The 22,769-nt window shown below is 46.5% G+C and overlaps 3 protein-coding genes across 6 annotated transcripts in view; 2 read left to right on the forward strand and 1 right to left on the reverse strand.

Moving 5' to 3' along the window:
• The window catches only part of LOC310666072 (uncharacterized protein), a 1,539,811-nt gene that overhangs the window by 1,391,525 nt on the left and 125,517 nt on the right, over nucleotides 1–22,769 (forward strand). The gene's annotated exons all lie outside the window — the stretch shown is intronic.
• Nucleotides 1–22,769, reverse strand: part of LOC310666142 (T-lymphocyte surface antigen Ly-9-like) — a 37,764-nt gene that overhangs the window by 13,604 nt on the left and 1,391 nt on the right. The window contains exons 2-6 of one of the 3 annotated variants that reach the window (XR_014505774.1): nucleotides 21,467–21,811; nucleotides 21,055–21,357; nucleotides 20,303–20,422; nucleotides 20,096–20,153; nucleotides 18,761–19,274 (exon numbers count right to left, since the gene is read on the reverse strand). Coding sequence is in view for 2 of the 3 variants with exons in the window: in XM_083416781.1 (XP_083272907.1) it covers nucleotides 19,262–19,274; nucleotides 20,096–20,153; nucleotides 20,303–20,422; nucleotides 21,055–21,357; nucleotides 21,467–21,811 (839 nt within the window). In the remaining variant the exon portion in view is untranslated. Of the gene's footprint in view, nucleotides 1–18,319; nucleotides 19,275–20,095; nucleotides 20,154–20,302; nucleotides 20,423–21,054; nucleotides 21,358–21,466; nucleotides 21,812–22,769 lie in introns of those variants that run through there. The other 2 variants (XM_083416781.1, XM_083416782.1) reach the window with 2 other exon arrangements.
• Nucleotides 2,671–17,399, forward strand: LOC310666092 (uncharacterized protein). The gene is made up of 7 exons (XM_083416677.1): nucleotides 2,671–3,024; nucleotides 4,552–4,896; nucleotides 5,777–6,079; nucleotides 7,367–7,495; nucleotides 7,635–7,723; nucleotides 14,954–16,728; nucleotides 17,359–17,399. Exons 1-6 carry the CDS (start codon nucleotides 2,937–2,939, stop codon nucleotides 15,293–15,295), a joined length of 1,296 nt encoding a protein of 431 aa, XP_083272803.1. The 5' UTR covers nucleotides 2,671–2,936; the 3' UTR covers nucleotides 15,296–16,728; nucleotides 17,359–17,399.

Here is a 22,769-nt window from a genome sequence, read left to right on the forward strand (position 1 = left end):
ACAGGTTGTTTTTTTTTTAGAAAAGGTAATGTCTCAAGTCATCATAGTGTAAAATAAAAGAACTGCAACTTGTATTGAATTTCTGTGTAGGCACCTTTCCTGGAGCACCTTTCCTGTTTTTAGCTCACAGCTTTCTCAGCCTCGATGACTGTGGACAAGCTCATCAGTTACTTCACACTATTTCCCTCTCAGAGGGAGCTTTGGGGCTGTGCACTGCAGCTTTTCTTATTCCTGGGAATAAAAGCAGGAGCCTGTTGCTGTACCAATTAGGTCAAATCAACTCTCCAACAGCAGCAGCCACATCTGAGGCTCCCTATATTCCTGGTCAGAAATATTCATGAATTTTCCCACAGGCATCCGGCTGGCCATTGTGAGAAGAACAGGATGCCAGGCTAGAGGAGCCACTGACAGGATCTTCTTAGGTTCTGATTTTCCTGATCTGCCTCTGGAGTTAATTGGGGTTCGGGGGCATATGAATATTCCTTTGGGGGGTTCAGTGGCATATGAATTTTGCTTCTTTGAACTTTTATCAAGGAGATAAAAATCTGCAATGCTTTTCCATGTTGTTAAATTTGTTACAGTCTGCAAAAGCTGCCAGCGTTTTTCATTGCTTTGGCTCTGCCCAGATCTGTCAGAAGACTTTTGTTAATAGTCAGTCTTTGCAAACAGCAATTCTCCTCCTCCCCCACATTCCACATCCAGAAACACACCTCCGCAGAGAAGCAAACATGACTCTTTTGTGGAGTCCTTTCCTCTTCAGAATGTTGCTGTACTTTGCCCTGGGTAAGTCACGCACTGTTTGCCCTGAGGAGCAATAAGACCTGTGCCAGCAGCTGGTTTCTTCAGGAGGCTGTGGAAGAGACTGAGCATCATTGTCCTCCCTGACAATTGCCAGACTCCTCTGGAGAAGGATTTGGGAGCCAGCTGTATGCCACCTTCCCCTCCCCTCTGAACTGTATTTAAGCCAGGCTGCTTGGAATGTAGCAATACCAGTGTCAGTTATCTCTTGTGTTGCTTCGTATCCATGTACTTAAGCCTCCATTTTTTTGTGGGGTGGTGGCAGTAATATTGATTTTATTCTGTGCTTGCCAAATTGTTTATTTCTGTCATTTTTTTTAAAAATTTGCTGTCATATTCTGTATTTTGTACATTTGTTCTGTTGTTCTTTTTATGATTTGAATGTTTGCTGTGAGCCACTTTGGGCACAGCTCATTGAGGAACAGATGCATATAAATAAACTCAATCAATACCAATCAAGAGGACAGTAACTGAAACAGCTGATCTTGGTTACCAGCACCCAGTTCCTGGAGAGGGTGGAGAGGGTGGGGCAATGACAGAAATCTTTGTTACTGAGCCCAGTTTGTAGGACAATCTGCCTGACTGAAAGGTACAAGAGTAAAAGGTACTAAGGAGGAGGCAGTGCCAGGGCTCGTTGAAAGTGAAAAAGAAGACAGGTGGGCACTGGCTAAGGTATGGTTACCAGACGTCCCCATTTCCCAGAAACAGTCCCCTGATTTACAAATCTGTCCCCGGAATGTCCCTGGATTTCATTTAATGTCCCTGGATTTATATTTTAATTGTTGTAGATTTATTAGTAGGGAATGAATGTTGCGTGATTGATTCAATGGCACAAGACACAGCATATGGGGACTTCTGGCAAGGCAAAATGGCAGGCGCCACAGCAGTGAGGAACTCCTGAAACCAGCCAGAGCCAACTGCGCTACCAGGCTGGCTCTGGGCTGCTGAGACTGCCGCCACCACTGCCGAGGGGGAATCAGGGATCCCCGGTGCATCAACTGGGAGAACAACTGACATGCTCACACACCCTACAACCCAAATTGAGCCAGAAAGAGTGCCCGACCACCTAGCCAACTACCCAGCGGTGCTCTGGGGCCAGGAAAAACCCAGAGCCGATGCAGGGAGAAGGAGGAGAGTAGAAGAAGGAAGAGAGAGGAAGAGGAAGGAGAAAAAAGAGAGGGGAGCCCTGACCTTGCTGCACAGCTACTGCCACCGCCACTAGGGAGGAGAGGTAGGAGAGCACTGGGAGGGCAAGGACACGTGGCTGAGCCCAGCTCTGACCTGAGCCTACTCCATGGCGGCTAGTGCTCCAAGAGAGCAGGCTGGGGCCCAGAGGAACGCCGCATGACAGAGGAGACCACAGAAGAGAAGGTATTACTTTTAAAAAAACCAAAAACTTTTTTAATCACTTTTTTTTCTCTTTTCAAGAAAAAAAAGTGTCCCTAGATTCTTACAAAAAAAAAAACCTGGTAACTTTGGGCTAAGGATGGGCTAAAGCTGGCAAAGGCAATGCCCCACTCATCCTCAGGGAACAGTCTCCACTGCTGCTGCTGTTGTTGCTGCTGTTGCACATTTGCAACTGTTTCTCTTCTTTGCAAGGGTTTTGCAAGACTCCCAAAGGTTGGTGGTCTCCAGATGTGGGTGAGAATCAAACACCTGTTCTAAACAGAAACCTCTAACAGGCACACAGGCAGCTGTTTAACAACAAAGAAGCACGCTGAGCGTTCACCCTCTTTATCCTCCTCCACTGCTCCTTCCTGGTTTATAAGGGGAGGAACAAAGAGCCCTGAAAGGAGGAGTCAGAAACAAAGGAGGGGAAACACAGAAGGGGAGGGAGAGCGATCACAGACAGCCTTCCTGGTTTGAAGAGGAGGAAGTGGGAGGAAGGAAGGAGCTGACCGTTGTGTTTGAAAGTTCAAGATTCTTGCTGATCAGACTCTGGACTCAGGCAATGCTTATAAGATGGATGAACAGGCTTATTTTAGAGCACCTATCCTGTGCAGAAAAATGAAGTTGTTCTCCTCATGGTGGTGAAACAGATGCCACAATAGGACGTTCACAGACAGCACCAGAGCTCAACAGCAGTAGGTCTCCCCATCTGTGAGTCCCAGAAACAGTCTGGTGCCTCACTGTCGCTCATGGCTCTCTGCACCTCTGGAGAGATACGATGGTGGACTTTTCTCGCAGAAGACCTCTTCTTCAGACTATTGCTGTACTCTTCCTTGGGTAAGGACTTCACTGCTTTCTCTCTCAAAAACAAAACAAAAACAAAAATAAAGAAACCCCACCTAAATGCATGGAGGGGCACTGTGAGTTTGATTTGTCATGAAGGGGGAAATTATTGGCAATATTGGTTACTAGCACTCAGGGCCTCCTCTCCCCTGCTGGAACCTCCCCAAGGCTTCAAAGGAAGCTCCAACAGAACTCTTTTGAGAGTTTAATCCTGTGTGTATTATTTGTTACTGAGCTGAACTTGGGGGGGACAATCTGCGTGTATGATGAAGGTGTGCAGTGGAGCGAAATAAAAGCACAAGATATGGTGACTGCAAGTCGACCTTGTCTCTAGGGCAGAAATGTTTTCCTGCAGGATTTTGTCAGTCATTAACTAATACAAAATAAATGCCAGTTAAGAGCAAGCAGTGAATAAGAGGAGCCAACCAATGAGCAGGAAAAGGCGACTTGGGATCTTGGTGGACCAGAGTCAGCTGCTTCTCTGAACTCTGTATAAACTTATCTCGGTTTCACGAAAAATTGTGCATAATTATTTTTTCCTGAAACAAACATGCATGTGGTTTTTATATTGCTGCTTAGCATGATTTTCCACTGGGTTAGAGCTTTCTGTGTTGAGTTTTCAACAGACATTTTGCACAGCTCTGATTCTGCCTTGAGACTTTCTTACAACCAAGCAGTATACAAATCTTGTTAACTGAAATAAATGAACTTTTGTTCCTTGTGTAGGGAAATTCTACTTCTTTTCAGAATTTTTCCTTGTGACAATTACACAGAGCCCGATGTTCCCCAAAATATGACAAAGGGACAGCTTTGAAAAGATTTAAGTGTTTAATGGATTGCTTTATTTACAGATGAAGTTCAGACCTCACGTTATTTTATTTTAATCACCTGGACCAATCTTCTCTCTGAGTTTTTCTTCATCCCAGTTCCTGGACACCAGATAGATGCCTATTGTTGGAGAACAAAGAGCACTTGATTTTTGGAATGTAACTTTGGACTTGTAACAATGTCTGTCTCTTACAGTAAAGAACCACATTGTTTGGACAGCTAGGAGAATGCTGTAACTGTTTTACTAGTGAGTTGGGTATTTCCAGTGCCCCAATGTACAATTCAGCAACAGTTAAAATTAATATTGGATATTGTAAACTTTCTTTTATTTAGGTCCCAAATACCTGAGAGACTAGTTTCACCTTCCTCAAACATTTGGGGGGAGAGTCAGCCCAGGAGAGGACCTTCTTTGTGGCAGGCTGCTAAACTGTAGATGTCCCTCCCCACAGAGATGCACCCGGCACCTTCATTGAAGAGTTCCCATTATATGTTGAAGATTCACCCTTTCACCATACCACTGACACCTGCAATATAATTGTTAGGCCCCTTCCTATTACGTTTTAATGCTGCATTTTAAATTGTCACCACCTCTGGGACCTCATGATGGAAGATGGATAAGGAGCTCAAAACAATAATGATACTAATTTCCCCCTTTGTTTGTATCTCTCTCTCCCCCCACCCTCCCCTCACTAGAAACTTTAAGGCATGTAGTGGGGAATCCAACTCATCAGGTGAAGGGAATCCTGGGAGGATCAGTCTTGTTTCCTGCCAACGTATCTCAAGGAATAACAGTGGAGAAAATGGAATGGGACTTTCTACCACAAAGGGGTGGCCTGGGCTTTTGGCTGGGGGAATTCAGCCACGGTAAACTGGAGAACCCAAGTCCCTCCAACCGGTTTGGACAACGGCTAGACATGTTGGATGAGACAACACTGAGGATCAAAGACCTGGAGTTGGATGACAGTGGGTTCTACAATGCTCGCATCTGGCTTACTAAGTCACAGTTTCAAGAACAGAGTTTCAGCCTCACAGTTTATGGTACGTTATTGCTCTTCAAAGCCCCCAAGATCCCACCCCCTTGAAATAACTTCACATTTATTTTAGTTTTTGGGCAAATTTTGGCCACAACTTTATTCAATTCAACCATGTGAGCGGTATTGGCTTAGGCATTGGCTCCAAACTATAGCTGACTCCAACTTTCTGATTGGTAGTCTAAAAAGGGTAAACCAAACGAGGGAGCTACATCGATGAAGAGCAACCGAAGCTCACCCCGGGGTTCCTGTGGTCCTGGCATGGCCCTTGCCCCTCAAGCAGACTTCGGATGAGATCCCGGACCCCCAGGTTCCTTTACCAGAATACCCTGTTCCTGGAGGGGCTGGTGATGGCTGCACCTCCCCTCCCTCATATTTCAATGAGCCAATGCCTAACCACCACCTTGCAAGTTGTGACGATTGCTGAGGGGGTAGGCGAAAACCAAGTGGCTATAGCCAATCTGCCAAATGGAAAAATTCCTACCCAGCCCCTGTTCCAAAACAGGCGACCCAAACCAAAGCAAGGCCAAAGTGACGCTGCCTAACATAAGGGAGGGAGGGTGGGTGTTCGGCAGCGCGAAGCAAGTGCCCCCAATTACGTCGTGCTGTTGTTCTTAACAGCCCCTGGGATCACGCCACCTCCAGGCGATTGGCCCAGATAGCCTCGCGTGATCCCAAGGCTATGGTTAGGGCTTTGGTTACACCCCTCCAACTAAATTAGCCCTTGGTGTGCCTTGAGTGCCTGTACACAACCAGGACCCTACATTAGGAGGATCCAATTTGCTTTCACTGTTTGGCTCATGGAATGGGATCAGCACCATTTTCCTACAAAGGTACTGGGAGGGGTGGGACATAACCCTTATGCTGATTTCATTTGTGTTTCACAGAGCCAGTGCCAACACCACAGATACACTTTCAGGAAGTCTCCCAGACTTTGGAGGGATGCAGTGTGACCCTGCAGTGCCAGGCACCTGGAAAGGAAGAGTTCAGTATCTCATGGAAAAGAGGAAATCCCCCAAGGGCATTAGAAAACAGCCAGTACGAGTATCATCTTTCAGACAATGGAAGGAATCTCCGTGTCTTCTGGCAAAAAGACTCTTTGGACTCTGCGTTCACCTGCCTGCTTACTAATTCTGTTGACCAAAAGAATGCGTCCTTTGACTTGCTCAAAATTTGCCCAGGTAATGACGGTGAGCAAGTGTGACCTAGTCAGTGTATGGAGGAATAGCTGTATTTAAGTGGGATAGCTCAGCTGGTAGAGCATGAGACTCTTAATCTCAGGGTTGTAGGTTTGAGCCCCAAGTTGGGCCAAAGCTTCCTGAATTGCAGGGGGTGGGACTAAATGACCCTCCAACTCTACAATTCTGTGATTTGTAGAAATGGTTGAATTGCTTTTTGCTTCCTGGGTATGCGATCTTCTGAATCTCTGTGTTTTATCTGATTTTATCATGAACGAATCGGGTAACTGTTAGTTGCAATACAGTTTATAAATGAAAAATAAAAACAAAACGATAGGGAAAAATGAAATGCAAACGAAAGTGATGGACCTAAACTCTGTGCCAAATTAATCCAATAAAATCTATACAAATGTGTCAGGGGTTCAGGAGCAGAGTCACAGGAGAGGGAGGAAACGGAGAGCGAGGGGGAGGAGTCCGAAGGAAATGTCAGCGACGACAGCAGTCCGAGGTCTCTGAGTCTCTCCAGTGACTCGGAGGATTCACAGAAAGGGGCCCCCATAGTCAGGGCAAGGGGAGTGCCCAGGGGGACACCCCGAGAAGAAGGGGCCAGAGGGGACTCAGAGAGTAGCAGCTGGAAATCCGGACCAGCGTCCCCCCCAGAGTGCAGTAGGGGGGAGGAGTCCCAGGCATCGGGATCAGGGGGCGCGCGGGCAGCGGGAGAACGTGAGGCAGGAGTGACCACACCCTCGTCAGGGAGCGAGGAAACGGTCATCAGGAAAGTTAAACGCGCGCGCGCGCCAAGTTCAAATGTACAGGAGGGCGGCAAGGTGGGCAGCCCGGGTAGGGTGCCAGGTCCTAAAGCCCGCCGAAGAGAGGGGGAGGAGTCAGAGGGGTCAACGTCTGCGTCAGAAGAGTCCAGGAGGGAAGAGATCCTGGGGGGTAGTAAGACCCAGAGGAAGAGAGAGAGAAGGAAGAGGTGGAGTAAGATTAGAGTCTTAAACTGGTGCACAGGGGGCGGCGACTCAGACAGAGCTTCGCCGGTCTAGAGTCCAGACGTAGAGCTGGGACGCTGAGGCTTGGAAATGGAGACTATTCTTCAATAAAGACTTTGATACTGTACTACCGGCTAGCGTTGGTCCTTGGTGAGCTGGGACCAGGAGCCAGCTCTGACAAAATGGAACAGACTGGCACATTTGCTGACCCTTTGTTATTTGCTCTACTGCTCCAAGTCATGCAGGAAGGTCACTTTGGTGGTTGTTATTAGAGAATATTTCAAGAGACTCTCATTACACATTACAGGTGTACAGGTCGGACGCCAGAGACATATCATTATCTCCACTGCAGTTGTCATGTTGCTGATCATCATGGTGGTGGCAGTGATGTGGATGTGGATGAGGAAGAAGCGAAAATTCAAAAAGAAGGAAAGAGGTAGGGCCATCTCTTTCAATCTGTTTCCTGCCTCACCTGAGATGGAGGCTGCTTGTCAAACACACCTTTACTTTACTTTTGCTTATTTTGAGAGGCAGAAGTTGGTCCATGCCATGGAATAAATAATATGTCTCTTCAGATAGTCACTCGTCGATACTAGAGGACATGGAGAGCTCTTCTGCACACTGGAACTCAGCAAGAAGTTCGCAACAAGATGGTGATAATCAGGTGAGATGAGCTCGTGAAGTGGTATAAAATCGTTATAATTATAAAATCATTACAATTGTGATCTGTTCTTATTTTGAAAAAACAACAACACACAAAACAGATTACAAACAGGCAACAACTACCCCTCTCCCTTACCCAACTCACTGATCAAGAGGTTTTTTGATTTAAATTTATATTCTGCCCATCTGCATGGGTGTCCTCAGCCACTCTGGGTGACTTACAACATATATAAAAACACAGCAAAACATCAAATATTGTGGAGGGGGGGAATCCTATACAAGCAACCCAAAAACCAATAAATCAATAGAAACCAACAACAATAATAACAAACAGTTTGCAGTTACAGTGGTACCTCGGGCTACAGACGCTTGAGGTTACAGACTCCAATAACCCAGAAATAGTACCTTGGGTTAAGAACTTTGCTTCAGGATGAGAACAGAAATCACATGGCTGTGGCAGTGGGAGGCCCCATTAGCTAAAGTGGTACCTCGGGTGTGATGGGATGAAGAGCTGCTTGTGTGTAAATTGCAATCCCTCAGAGTTTGAACAGTTTCTCAAACCTCTGCCTGTGACGGAGCCCCTCCAGCATGGCTGCGTCAGTCGCTAGCAGAATCCGAAAGTGGTTGCTTTCGGAAACGTTTCCAACATAAAAGCTCCTTAACGGAAACACGTCTTCTGGACTCTCTGCGTGACAGTTTCCGGCGAGGAACGGGTGTCCCTATAGGAGGCTCTGAGACATCCCCACTGTTTTCACTGGAAACATCTCTGAGCCATTCCTCCGACTCTCCTTCCCTTGACATTCCTGTTCGCCCCCTACTGGTTCCCTCTTCAGGTGTTACGTCTCCCTCTACCTCAGAGAGCCTTTGCACCTCTGGTGCTGCCGATGGCAGTTCCCTGACATCCACCTCCCCTCCAGGGCCCCCTTCACCCCCTCCCGTCTCCTCCCCTACAGTTTGGGAGGAGGTAAAACCCCGGAAAGAACCTTCCTCATCGTCTGAGGTTTCGAACACCTTTCTCCACTTGTTGTGGTTCCTAGTCTCTCGGTACTCCTCGTCGTCTGAGTCCGTTCCTTCTTCCAACTCCGACTCCGCGAATCCTTCCAGTTCCTCTTCCTCGTCTGTGGTGCCGAAATACTCCCTCCTAAACCTCGCTGCCGGCTGTGGTTTCCTCGGGAATCTTTGGTGGAACGTTTCTGTCAAAACCTCGTCATTGACCTCCTCTGCTGTCACCCAAGTGTTTTCTGACTCCGGTTCCCCTTCCCACGCCACTAAATACTCCACCTGATTGCCCTTCCACCTGGAATCGAGGATTTCCGCTACATGGTTACTGCTCCCCCTCTCTTCCAAGACTGGTCCCCTGGTGTGCTCCCCTTCACCTCCCCCCTTGTACGGTGACAGTAACGACCTGTGGAACACTGGGTGCAATTTCATGTGGTTGGGTAACCGGAGTTTGAAAGCCACTGGGTTGACCTGCTGAATGACCTCAAAGGGTCCCAATCTCTTGGGTCTTAATTTCTTACAACCCCCTTTGAACGGCAACCCTTGGGTGGACAACCACACCTGATCCCCCACCCTTATGGTTTCACCTTCCCTTCTGTTCTTGTCGGCCTGCTTCTTATATTGTGCCTTGGCCCTTTCTAAGTTGAGCTGAAGTTGACGATGGATCGCTTCCATCTCTTCTACAAAATGTTCGGCCGCTGGGACGCTCCATCTCTCGCTTCCCTCCCCCGGGAATGCCCTGGGGTGACACCCGTAATTGGCCAAAAAGGGGCTCATCCCTGTGGACACATGCTCCGCATTGTTGTAGGCAAATTCTGCCAGCGCCAGCTTTTCGACCCAATCATTCCCTCTGTCATTGACATAACACCTCAGATATTGTTGGAGGATGCCATTTGCTCTTTCCGCCTGCCCGTTGGTTTCAGGGTGTCGGGCCGTCGAAAAATTGACTTCCACGTGCAGCAAGCTCATGAGCTTCCTCCAGAACCTGGAAGTAAATTGTTTCCCGCGGTCCGAGATAACCCTCAAGGGGGCGCCATGCAGCCGGAAGATGTGTTCTACAAACAACTTCGCTGTTTCTTCCGCTGTGACTGCATGTGAACATGCTACAAAGTGGCACATCTTAGTTAACAGGTCCACTACTACCATGATGGCCGTTTTCCCTTTGGATTTGGGCAGATCCGTCATAAAATCTATTGATACCGCCCCCCAAGGCCGTTCCGGCGTGGGTAGTGGTTCCAATAACCCTGCCGGCGCCCTTCTTTCCCCCTTGGCCCTCTGGCATTGGTCACACCCTCTTACCTACTCCTTTACATCTTCCCTCACCTTGGGCCACCAAAATTCCCTGGTGACCATCCACATGGTCTTGTGTTGTCCAAAATGTCCCGCCGTGGGACTATCATGCAACTGCTTGAGTACCCTCCCTCTCAATTCACCTTCTGGTATATACAGTGCCCCTTTGTAATACAATGCCCCATTTCTTTCTTCAAAACCCTCCGGGCTCTCACCCTCTCCCCTGAGGCCTCTGAGCTTATTTTGGGCATATTCGTCAGTTTCCGTTTCTTCTACCAGCTCTCGTCTCCCCACCAGCGCCGCCCCACACACCCAGCGGTCCTCAGGAATGACATGTCTTTCTTCGCTTGCCCCCTCCCCTTCCAAGTACTCTGGTTTGCGTGAGAGAGCGTCCGCCCTGACATTCTCTGGGCCTGGTACATAACAAATCTCGAAGTGGAATTTGGAAAATTCGTGTGCCCATCTCACTTGTCGTTGGTTGAGTACTCGAGCTGTTCTCCAATACTCCAAATTCTTGTGGTCGGTGCACACTTGCACCTTGTGTTGTGCCCCAATCAATAAATGTCTCCACCTCCGGAACGCTTCGTGAATGGCGAGTAGTTCCCTGTCATACACCGTGTAGTTCCGCTCGGACTTATTCAGCTTCCTCGAGAAAAAGGCACACGGTCTCCACTCCGACGTGTTTCTTCCCGGCTGAAGAAGCACAGCCCCCACCGCTCTGTCTGACGCGTCTGTCTCCACTCTCATGGGCTTCTGTAGGTCCACATGCAGAAGTTGTTCTTCCGAAGCGAAAGCCCTTTTCAGTTCTTCAAAAGCTCTCTCCGCCTCCACCGTCCAAACAAATTTCTTCTTGCTACTGAGGCAGTCGGTGATGGGCGCCGTCAAGTGTGCAAAATTCTTGATGAACTTCCGATAAAAGTTCCCAAATCCCAGGAATCTTTGCACATCCTTCTTGGTTTTCGGTGTCTTCCATTCCAGCACCGCCTGGACCTTGCCTGGATCCATGGCCAATCCTTGGTCTGACAGGCGGTACCCCAGGAATTCCACCTCCTTGGCATGAAACTGGCACTTCTCCAGTTTCACCCACAGCTGATTGGCTTGCAGCCTGCCCAACACTTCTCTCACGTCCCTCACATGCTGCTCCTCATTTTCCGAATACACCAACACGTCATCCAAAAAGGCCACACAATTCTTGTAGAGCAAAGGCCCCAGGACGTGGTTGATAAAACTTTGAAAACATGCGGAGCCGGCTTGGAGACCGAAGGGCATTACGAGGTATTCAAATGCTCCCAAAGGGGTGAACATGGTGGTCTTCCATTCATCCCCCTTCCTTATTCGTATCAGATTGTACGCCCCCCGCAGGTCCAGTTTTGTAAAAATCTTCCCCTTCCTCACCCTGGTCAGAATGTCATCAATTCGGGGCATAGGAAAGGCCAGGGGTTCCGACACGGCGTTTAGGGCCCTGAAATCCACTACAAGTCTCGGCTTATCTGTGTTTTTTTTGTCCACAAAAAACACTGGGCTGCCCCCCACCGCTCGGGACTCTCTGATGAAACCCCTCTTCAGGTTTTTGTCAATGAACTCCCTCAGCTCCTGCATCTCCCTGTCTGACATGGCGTACAGCTTGCCCACTGGGAGTTGAGCCCCAGGGAGTAGGTTGATTTGACAGTCAAAGGGTCTATGCGGCGGCAGTTTGTCCGCTTCCCTTTCGCTAAATACGTTGCTCAGATCTGCATATTGCGGAGGCACCTCCCCTTGCTTCATTACCTCCATCCCAGCTAGGGTGAGCTTGGCTCCCCCTGGATCCTTCCCCTGCTTGCAGTGTTCCAGGCAATGCGCTGACCCAAAGGAGACCACCCTCTGGTGCCAGCCCACTAGAGGATCGTGTAGTGCCAGCCAGCTCATCCCCAAAATTATGGGAGCTCCTCCCAAGGTGGCCACATTAAACGCTATCCTCTCGGTGTGCCTTGCCACCCTCATTATCATGGGGACTGTCTGTTGGTTCACTTCTCCTCCCAACAACTGTCTGCCGTCAATCGTGGTTACCTGCAGGGGTTTACTTAAGGGGAGGGTTTGTATCTGGTGCTCAGCTGCGAACTCCCTACTCATGAAATTACAGGAGCTGCCTGAGTCCAGAAGGGCCTTGATCTGTAGGGGGTGTCCGTTTGGCAGCTCTAGCAACACCTCTATCACTAGAGCAGGTCTGGGAGGTTCTGGTGAGGGCACTTTCACTGCTTTTGAGCCTGGCTGCTGTGCCCCGACGGCAGCCAGGCGTTGGCTTTTACTTGCTCCGTGCTTTCCTCCTCCTCTCCCCCAACAGCTCCTGCCATGCCTTGCCATTCCTTTCTCCGTGGACAGACTCTGGCAAAGTGTCCTGGCTGTTGGCAGAGATAGCATTTCTTCCCGCCCTCTCCCTCCTTCTTCCGCCCTTCACCGATGTTTGAAACTGTGCGCGCACGCGCTGTTCCCACTTCCATCGGCTCTGCCGGCGGGAAAGGCTGCTCTGGAATGTCTGGAATGCGGAGCTCCCTCCAACGTTCTCCTTTCCCCTCCCTCTTCTCCAAAGCCCGCACTTCCTGGCGCGCTCCTATGGCTAGCGCGGCTTTAGTCAGCTGGTCCATAGACTCCGCTCTGGGGTTCCGGGACAGTTCATCTTTCACGGACGAAGACAGACCTTCTTCGAAAAGCATCTGAATGGGCTCAGAAGACAAGTCCCACCCCAATCTATGAATCAACATAGTGAACTCAGTCCAGTACTCACGGACAGTCCTGTTTCCCTGTTTGCAAGCCATTAACTGCCTTCGCACCCCTCCCTGCTCAATGTCGCTGGAAAACATCAGGTCCATGGCACGAAAAAACTTCATCGCGTCCTTTAGGATCTCATTATTTGCTGCCATCAAGGGTCTAACCCAGTCCTTCGCCCCTGATTCGAGATGGCTAATTACAAAAGCCACTCGCGATTCCTCATCAGGGAAGTCATCAAATTGCAGATTGAGAGCATATTGCATCTCTGTCCTAAAGGCATGGTAGTTCCTGGGGTCCCCCCCAAATTTCTGCACCAATCCTGGCATCTTTCTGTTGAGTGGGGTGGCTTTCTCCTTCCCCCTTTCTGCATCCTGAGCCCTCCTCTCTTCCAGCCTCGCCGTCTGCAAGGCAAGCTGGATTTCCAACGCCCTGTACCTTTCCTCCAGGCTTGGACCTCCTCCAGCTGCCCCTCCGGTTCCTGCTGGTTCGCTCATGATGCCTCTCCCTAGCACAAGCTAGCTGTCGGTGACTTTCGGATTGCTGTGATGGGATGAAGAGCTGCTTGTGTGTAAATTGCAATCCCTCAGAGTTTGAACAGTTTCTCAAACCTCTGCCTGTGACGGAGCCCCTCCAGCATGGCTGCGTCAGTCGCTAGCAGAATCCGAAAGTGGTTGCTTTCGGAAACGTTTCCAACATAAAAGCTCCTTAACGGAAACACGTCTTCTGGACTCTCTGCGTGACAGTTTCCGGCGAGGAACGGGTGTCCCTATAGGAGGCTCTGAGACATCCCCACTGTTTTCACTGGAAACATCTCTGAGCCATTCCTCCGACTCTCCTTCCCTTGACATTCCTGTTCGCCCCCTACTGGTTCCCTCTTCAGGTGTTACGTCTCCCTCTACCTCAGAGAGCCTTTGCACCTCTGGTGCTGCCGATGGCAGTTCCCTGACATCGGGTTAAGAACAGTTTCATGTTAAGAACGGACCTCCAGAACGAATTAAGTTCTTAACCTGAGGTTCCACTGTATTCCCAAATTGAAGTAACTGCCAGCCCCAACTAAACATTTAACCAACACCAACCCAACAAAAATGAAACAGAGGAACCAAAATTAGAACCGTTTAGAAGATTTTAGAACATTTTAGCCAGTTGCCCCAATCCAAGAATTGTTCCAGCAATGTCCCAGTGGCCTCCCAGGAGCCTCTTTTAGCTGTTCAGGGTGAGTCTGGGCCCTATTCCCTAGGTCAGGGGGAAATGGGAAATTTATTATGGCATAAGGTAGGGGTAGGCAGCCTAAGACCAAGGGGCCGGATCCAGCCCAATCACCTTCTAAATCCGGCCTACGGACGGTCCGGGAATCAGCATGTTTTTACATGAGTAGAATGTGTCCTTTTATTTAAAATGCATCTCTGGGTTATTTGTGGGGCATAGGAATCCGTTCATTATTTTCTTCAAAATATAGTCCGGCCCCCACATGCTCTGAGGGACAGTGGACCAGCCCACTACTGAAAAAGGTGGCTGACCCCTGGCATAAGGCATTATGGCATTTCACCTGTATTATGGCATAGGTTTTTGTGAACAAGGATCCAGTTCATACAATTCATGAAGGAGAGGGAGGCAGCCTCTGCAAAGAGCCAGTTCCCATCAGGGGAACATGCATGCACAGTCAAACTGAGCAGGATTAAACCCTCCTCTCACCCTCTGGTGAGCAGAGCATTCAGTCCTTCTGGCTGCAGGATTCTGCTTCTTCTTCACAGCGAAAGGTGCATGGAGAACAGTCCCCAGCAGGATTGCAGTCTCCACTCAGCAGCTACTCTGGATCCCTTCAAAAATGCTAATTGTATCACCAATTCCAACTGGAATATGAAGCAACAATTGAGACATGGACCTTGACTTTAAAAATGTCACTGCCAGCAGAAGCAAACTGCCTCCTTTTGACTGCTAAAAATGGGCAACCACACCCTAACTTAGGGTGAGTGATCCAGGAACCTGTAGAACCAAATGCTAACCCAAAATGAGTGGAAATATTGTCTAGAGAAGGTATCTGTGATCTTTCTTAGGGCCCCATTGGGCTTTGCCAGAACCCCTTTCTTCCCCAGGTTTATTTAGGTGGGTACAAATCCTCAGTGACTTTTCAAGGAGCTACATCTGAGTCTCTCCTGTCATGTTCTATAGCTGGTTCTCGTTCTCTCTGCTCCTGCAGGTTTTCTGGGACAGCACGGAAGATTCAACGAGTTCCCCACCACCCTGGAAACCTTGTCCTTCTGTCTGTTCTGACTCTGTATCAGACCCAGAATCTTCAGGGAATGAACATTGCACCCCACAAGCCAAGGACCTGGAGGAGAAGCCACCCCTCTTGAAGACGGTGCTGGGGTTCCCATTCAGGGACCATCAAGAGAGAGAACCACCGAAGACCCCTCCTGGCCATCAGTACTGGCGGAACCATACGTACCCCAACATTAAACAGTGCCGGCAACGGCGCCAGGTTTCCATTGTTGAATTAACTAGACAAGGGTCAAAGTTGCCAACTAAGTATATTAATTAAGGTCAATATCATAACAAAGGAAGCTGCTTATGCCAGAGGGCAAATGGGTCAGCCCTCTCCCTCACCTGGCTGGCAGTGAGAAAGAGTTGAGTGTGTGTGAGCTGGGCTAAAAACAGGCTGGTGGCAGAAGCCAGAGAGTGAGAGCCATGCCTGATTTCCTTGATTGTGTCTGTGTAATTTTTAAGTTTTCAATTTTACAGTTTAAAACATCAATGACTTCCCTTCTTCTCTTTTCATGGTTCAATTTCCATATCATAAATCCCTGTACAAAAGACAATTCAAATGGTTGCTAGTTTCTGTGTACAGATCTGTAGGAGCAGACCATCCCCTGACCCAAACTAGTTTGTTAAGAAAATCCCCAAATTCGGTTCCATGGGTGACTCTGGGTCATCAATCTGCCGTAGCTTATCTTGAAAGTTTTAAGTGTCTATATGCTTATCACATTTATAAATTTTAAATTAATTGTTGTACATTTTTTAAATGTTTTTTTTCCTTCTGGGATTGTACACACAAGTGTGTTTTATAAGCTGGTCTCTGACCGTAATAAATTATCTTTCTAATCCTTGTATAATTCACAATACATAAACCAAACCATTCAGTATTCCATTAATACATCCATCCAAACTTATTTACACTGTTGAATTTACCGTAATGCTGCCAACATTTTCAAGTGTACACAATTCCCCCCCCATACATTCAATAAATATTTTTCAATCTTCTTTAAATGTATGTTCTTTTTGTTCTCTTATTCTATTTCTTAGGTCTGCAAGCTGCGCATATTCCATCAGTTTAAGTTGTCATTCTTCTTTAGTTGGTATCCATCTCATTTTCCATTTCTGGGCTAACAAAACATAGGCAGCAGTAGTGGCAAACATAAATAGCCTTTTTTGACACCTGGGAATTTCCATCTGAACTATCCCCAACAAAAAGGACTCTGGTGGTGTTGTTTTTTTTTTGAAAGGTACTTTTGAACATTTTTTTTCAATTCATTATGGATCATTTCCCAATACTCTTTTACCCTTTTACAGGTCCACCACATATGAAAGAATGTTCCCTCAACCTCATTGCATCTCCAGTGCAGATAATCACTTATCTGATTCAGTCTTATACATCTTAGCAAGTCTACTCGGAGCTAAATACCATCTGCAAATCATTTTCAAATAATTATCCTTCAAAGAATAACATGCTGAAAACTTCAGATCATTCTTCCAAAGTTTTCCCCAAAGATTAAAATCTATGTTGTATCCTATGTCTATTGCTCAATGTGTTTTGGGAAACAAAAGATGAGCTTGTCAAAGCTTCTATGACACATTTGTCCGACTCTTCGTGACCCCATGGACCAGAAATACAATACGATATCTTTACTGTCATTGTCCCATGCAGAACAATACTGAGATAGAAGTCCATAAAAAGGTTAAATATTTAGGGATATGGCTAACATCAAGAAATATAAACTTATATAAAGACAATTATGAAAAAAATTGGCTTCAGATAAAAAGAAATTTAGAAATATGGAGCAGAATGAATCTCTCATTGTTAGGAAAAATAGCAGCGGTTAAAATGAATGTGCTGTCAAAAATGCTATTCCTTTTACAGTCAGTCCCAGTAATTGTGAAAGATGAATGTTTTAAAAATGGCAGAGAGAAATATCTAAGTTCATCGAGGTGGGGGGGAAAGGCCAAGGATAAAACATAAGATACTAACAGACATTAAAGATAGAGGCAGTTTTGCCCTCCCAGACCTTATATTATGAAGCTGCATGCCTGGTATGGATCAGGGACTGGATGAAGTTGGAGAAGCAAGAAGCATTAGAATTGGAAGGTTATGATAACACATTTGGTTGGCACGCATACTTATGGTATGGGAAAGGGAAGGTACATAAAAGTTTTTACAATCATATAATTAGGAAATCATTAATGAGAGTATGGGAGAGGTATAAAGATCTGTTAGAACAAAAGACTCCTTGGTGGCTTTCACCACATGAAGCTTTACTGCTCAAACCACTTGGAAAGAAAGGAAAATGGCTTACATATATTGATTTATTAAAGGATCAAGAAGGAAAGTGGAAATTAAGAGATTATGAAGAAATAAAAGATCATTTTCAGAGTTGATTACACTATTGGCAACTACATGAGATTTATAAAGAAGACCAAAAGGAAGGATTTAGCTATACGACATCCAGATTTCAGAAGGAAGTTGTAGAAGGGAAAGTAAAGTTGCTGAAAAGTGCATATAGTATTCTGCTAGAATGGGAAACAAAAGACGAAGAGGTGAAATCAGTCATGATTAAATGGGCAAAAGATATAGGTCATCATATAATGTTTGAAAATTGGGAAAGATTGTGGAAAACTGATTTAAAATTTACAGATTGTTCTCTGTTGAAAGAAAATTATATGAAAATGATGTATAGATGGTATATAACACCAGTGCAGATAGGAAGAATGTATAAAACTGGTTCAAACATGTGTTGGAAATGTAAGGAAAAAGAAGGGACTTTTTACCATTTGTGGTGGGACTGTAGCAAAATTAAGAAATTATGGGAAATGATATATGAGTTGAAGAAAATGTTCCAATTAACATTTGTTAAAAAACCTGAAGCATTTCTGTTAGGGATTGTAGGAAAAGACCTGCCAAGGAAATTCAAGAACATTTTCATGTATGTGACAACGGCGGCAAGATAGCACAAGGATGGAAGGATGAAGAAGTCCCGACTAAAGAACTGTGGCAAGAGAAAGTGATGGATTATGCAGAATTGGCAAAACTGACACATAAACTGTGCGACAAGGACAACTGTGACTTTAAAGAAGAACGGGAACCTTTTACAAAGTACTTAAAGAAACAACAAAATGAACTGGACTCCTTGGCAGGGTTTGAATAAACACTCACAAATTTATTATTAAGAACATATGGATAGATAAATTAAGGTTCTTTACAATTTTATAATGTGCAGAGAATAACATGTATTGAAAAACCAGAGAGAGGAGCTGAGGGAAGTCGGGGGGGAGGGCAAAACTGGGGGGGGGGGGGGACTAAGGATGATGTGTCGTTTGATAAAATGTTATGTTGAAATCTCTAATAAAAACTTTACAAAAACAAAAGACTGTACAACCTGAAAAATGAGACAAGGTATGTACTTTTATAAACCAAGAAAATCTTTAGTAAAAGTAAATTTTCAAAAAGAACTTAGGTGTCCGTGTTCTTGGGTTGTGTGTGTGCTCTGGCTGTTGAGGGGGCGCTCTGGCTTGTCTCTCTTTGCTCTGCTGTCTTCATTCCTCTTCATGTTCTGGGGGGGGGGGGCTGGTCACAGCAGGAGAGGGAGACTCCCTGCCTTCTTCAGCAGTCTGCTTCATCTCTACCTCATGGCCCGCCTCCTCTTCAGCCTCTGATTCTGCCTCTGATTCTGGACTCCTCTCCCACCGCTTCATCCTGCTCATTAAACCCTGTTACCTCTTCAGCTTCTGACACGTCCTCCCAGTTTGCTCCCTCTTCTCCCTCTAACCACTCATTGTCATCCCTCCCAAAATCCTCTGTTCTGAGCCTTCATCCCTTGGGGGTTCCCCAGCTGGTGCTTCCCCCAATAGCTCTGCAAACATCCTGTCCATGACAGCTGGCAGGTCCAGCTGTTGGGGAGAGGATACTGCAACTGCAAACAGGGAAATCTCTGGCCGAGGATGAGGGGGTGCTCTGGCTGATGATGGAGGGGCACTTCATCTGTTGACAAGGGGGCACTCCATCTATTGAGGAGGGGGTTGCCCCTGCTCCTGACTGGGAAGCTCTGGCCATTGTGCCGGGTGAACTGTCAATGTTGCCTCAAAACCATCACTTGCACTGGTTCCAAGAGACATGCCTGCTCCTCCAAACCCTTGGTCTGTTCATCTTCTGAGCTATATGTGTCTGCTGCTGGGTCAGAATGGATAGGAAGACAGGATTTCCAAAGCGGTGTGGAACTCATGTAACATTCCTCACTTACGCAGAAAATCTGCAGGGGCAGAGAAAAATATAACCAGCTACAGAACATGACAGGAGACACTCAGATGCAACTCCTAAAAGGGTTTCTGAGCCTTTGACCCCACCTAAACCCTGGCCATGAACTGAGCCCTGGCCAGGCCCAGCAGTGCCCTAAGAAAGGTCACAGGGCTCTTCCCTATTTCTCTATTCCAGTATCTAGGGTTAGTGTTTGGTTGTACAGATTCCTGGATCATTCCCCATAGCTGAAGATGCCCATTTTTAACAGACAAAAGTGGTCTGTTTCCTTACTCCAGGAGTGGCATTATTAAAGGTAAAGTCTGTGTTTCAGTTATTATATGAGTCCAGTTTGTATTAATGATAAAATTAGTATTTTAGTAAGAGTCCAGGATAGCTGGTGAGTGAAGGGTGCAATCCTGTTCAGTGTTGTTTCAAAAGCCCTTTCCCTGTGGGAAACCAGGCCCTCACAGCCAGGACGGTTGAACCAGGGTTCAGTCCTGCTCAGTTTGGCTGAGTGTGGATGTTTCCCTGATGGGAATAGGCACACACAACCTAAGAACAATGTGGGGCTGCTTGGAAGCCCTCTTGCAACCAAACCTGGGCTGCTCTTTGCAGAGATTGGATGTCTCTCCTTCGATTAGGGGATTGGTAAGGAGGAGGAGGAGTTATGGCTGAGTCCTGCTGCCTGAATTCTGTTTTGTGTTTCACCGGTTTTTAAAAATATCAAATTACAACTTCCAAAATATGTTTATGCATAATAAATGCTTCCCAGACATACTGGTTGTTTCCATTGTTATTATCTAGCATCATCCCTGCTTTGCATGCTCATCTTACCTGAAACGTTGTGAGAGCCTCTCTTCTGACTTCTGGTGTGGAAGCCTACGGACAATTTCTGTGGAATGTAACATGAGAAACAATATTTATTCCATGACACTGACCTAATTCTGCTTCTCATGATAAACACAGTAAACGTAGAGGCATATTGGTAGGGAGTCCCAATCCCAGGTGAGATGGGAAGAAGATTAATAGAGATGGTTCTACCTCCTTGATGCATTTTTCTCCACCAGCATTTTGCCACCACAGTCACAATTCCCAACAAAACGAAAACTGCAGAGAGACCAGAAATAAGCCACAGGATCATCTCGGTTCCAATATGTTCACCTGCAATGTGCAATAAGAGACTCTTGAAAATGCTTCAATAGCAACAAACAAAGTGATTATCCTACATGAGAGAAGCAGAATGAATGAAATGCCAGGACAGACTTCCAAAACAAAAATACCTTCCGTTAGGATACAAGAAGCCGGTGAGATGAAGGCAAGACATGAAAAGAGGTGTTGAAACAGGGGCAGGAAATGTGTTGCCATCTAGATGTTGCTGGACTCCAGTTTCCATCAGCTCCAGCCAGCAGGCCCAATGGGCAGTGATTATGCTGCTGGGTAGAGTCTGGCAGCCTCTGCAAGTCACCATGCTGGCTACTGGGTGGTGTATCCATAGGGCTGGATCCAGAATCACAGCACAATCCTGTGTGCAGTCAGACATTGCTGCAGCCTTCACTTTGGCCTGCTCCAGATGTAGTTTATTTACCTAGGGGTAGGAGAAGGAGGAAGCAGCAGAAGCAGCAATTCAGATGGGTCAGGGCAATCTTCAAGCAGGACTGGATTTGCTCTAACACTGGTCAACAAGCATGTGAGGAGGGGTGCTTGCATATATGAATGTCTCTCCTTGAATCCCCATAGGGTGTAAGCCATCCAAGACCCCAAACAGCAACTCTGGATAAAGATACATTGCTCACCTCCAATACTTGAGCAGATGTGGGACAAGTCAAATGAGGCTCTCTTTTCACTGACAGGGTTGCTGACCAGGCAAGTGAATGTGGAGTCAAAAGGTATGGTCTTCCAGAAGACATGGAGTTGCCTCCCACTATCAGAAATCTGGAACTCATCCAGGCTGCTTTCTAAGGCCCTGGAGGGATTCCCTCTTTCCCACGAGACCTTGAGCTCTTCCCTTCCAGGTGTCTGACATTGCAGAGTCACATTACACCCCTCTAGAGTACTGGATACCTCTTGATGGAGCATCTGTGGTGTTAGCACTGGCTCTGTTGAAGACAGTTGAAAGCAGCATAAAGTTTGTGTCCCACCCAGTACCTATGTTGTAAATGGTGCTGATCGTATTCCATGAGCCAAACAGTGAAAGCAATAACTTACCATAAACAGTGAGGTTGAAACTCTGTTCTTGAAACCGTGATTTCATAAACCAGATGCGAGCATTGTAGGTCCCACTGTCATCCAACTCCAGGTCTTTGACCTTCAGTGTTGTCTCGTTCACCATGTCTAGCCGTTGTCCAAACCGGTCAGTGGGACTTGGGTGCTCCAGTTTCCCATGACTGAATTCCCCCAGCCAAAAGCCAAGGCCACCCCTTTGGGGGTAGAAGTCCCATTCCATTTTCTCCACTGTTATTCCTTGAGATATGATCGCAGGAAACAAGACTGATCCTCCCAGAATTCCTTTCACCTGATGGGTTGGGTTCTCCACCGTACGGCTAAAAGTGTCTTGTGAGGAGCGGGTGGTGGGGGAGGAGATACAAACAAAGGTGAAAATTAGTATCATTATCGTTTTTTAGTGGTCTGAAAAGCAATTGATTAAACACTTAAATCTTTTCAAATCTTTGCAGTGCTGAAATTTTAGGAATATCTAGCTTTGTGTAATTGTCTCAAGGAAAAATTCTGAAAAATAAGTAGAATTTCCCCTCACGAGGAACAAAAGTTCATTTATTTCAGTTCACAAGATTTATACTTCTTGGTTTTAATAAAGCCTCAAAGCAGTTTACATAATCAGAGCTGTGCAAAATGTCTGTTGAAAACTCAATACAGAAAGATCTAACCCAGTGAAAAATTATGCTAAGCAGCAATCTAAAAACAATCTGCATGTGTGTTTCAGGAGAAAATGATTATGCATTATTTTTTGTGAAACCGAGATAAGTTAATACAGAGTTTAGAGAAGAAACTGACTCTCTTCCACCAAGGTCCCCAGTTGCCTTTTCCTGCTCATTGCTTGGCTCCTCTAATTTACTGTTTGTTCTTAACTGACATTTCTTTTGTATTGGTGAATGACTGACACATGACAGGAAAAAATCCTTCAGGAAAACATTTCTGCCCTAGAGATTCCATTCCACTCCACACCTTCAGGGGAGATTATCACCTTCATCATAGATGCAGTCTCTCCCCCCTCCCCCATCAGCTCAGTAACAAATATGACAAGAAGAATTAAGCCTTCTCTTGGAGATTCCTTTGAAGCCACCAAGGGTGTTCTGGGAGGGTTCAAGCTGGAGAAAGGAGGCCCTTAGTGCTGGCAAACAATATTGCCAATAATTTCCCTTTTCATGCCAAATCAAACTTAGAGTGCCCCCTCCATGCATTTAGGTCAGTTTCTTCTTCTTCTTCTTCTTCTTCTTCTTCTTCTTCTTCTTCTTCTTCTTCTTCTTCTTCTTCTTCTTCTTCTCCTCAAAGA

The sequence above is a fragment of the Podarcis tiliguerta genome (genome assembly GCF_965153285.1).
Source record: "Podarcis tiliguerta genome assembly, chromosome: 16".
In the NCBI taxonomy this organism is placed as follows: Eukaryota; Metazoa; Chordata; class Lepidosauria; order Squamata; family Lacertidae; genus Podarcis; species Podarcis tiliguerta.

Bases quoted from the DNA above. Each gene is read 5' to 3' on its own strand.
- LOC310666092 (XM_083416677.1), top strand. From the start codon at position 2,937: ATGGCTCTCTGCACCTCTGGAGAGATACGATGGTGGACTTTTCTCGCA. The intron at 7,496-7,634 runs GTAGGGCCATCT...ATGTCTCTTCAG, and splicing joins ATTCAAAAAGAAGGAAAGAG to ATAGTCACTCGTCGATACTA. The intron at 7,724-14,953 runs GTGAGATGAGCT...CTGCTCCTGCAG, and splicing joins AACAAGATGGTGATAATCAG to GTTTTCTGGGACAGCACGGA.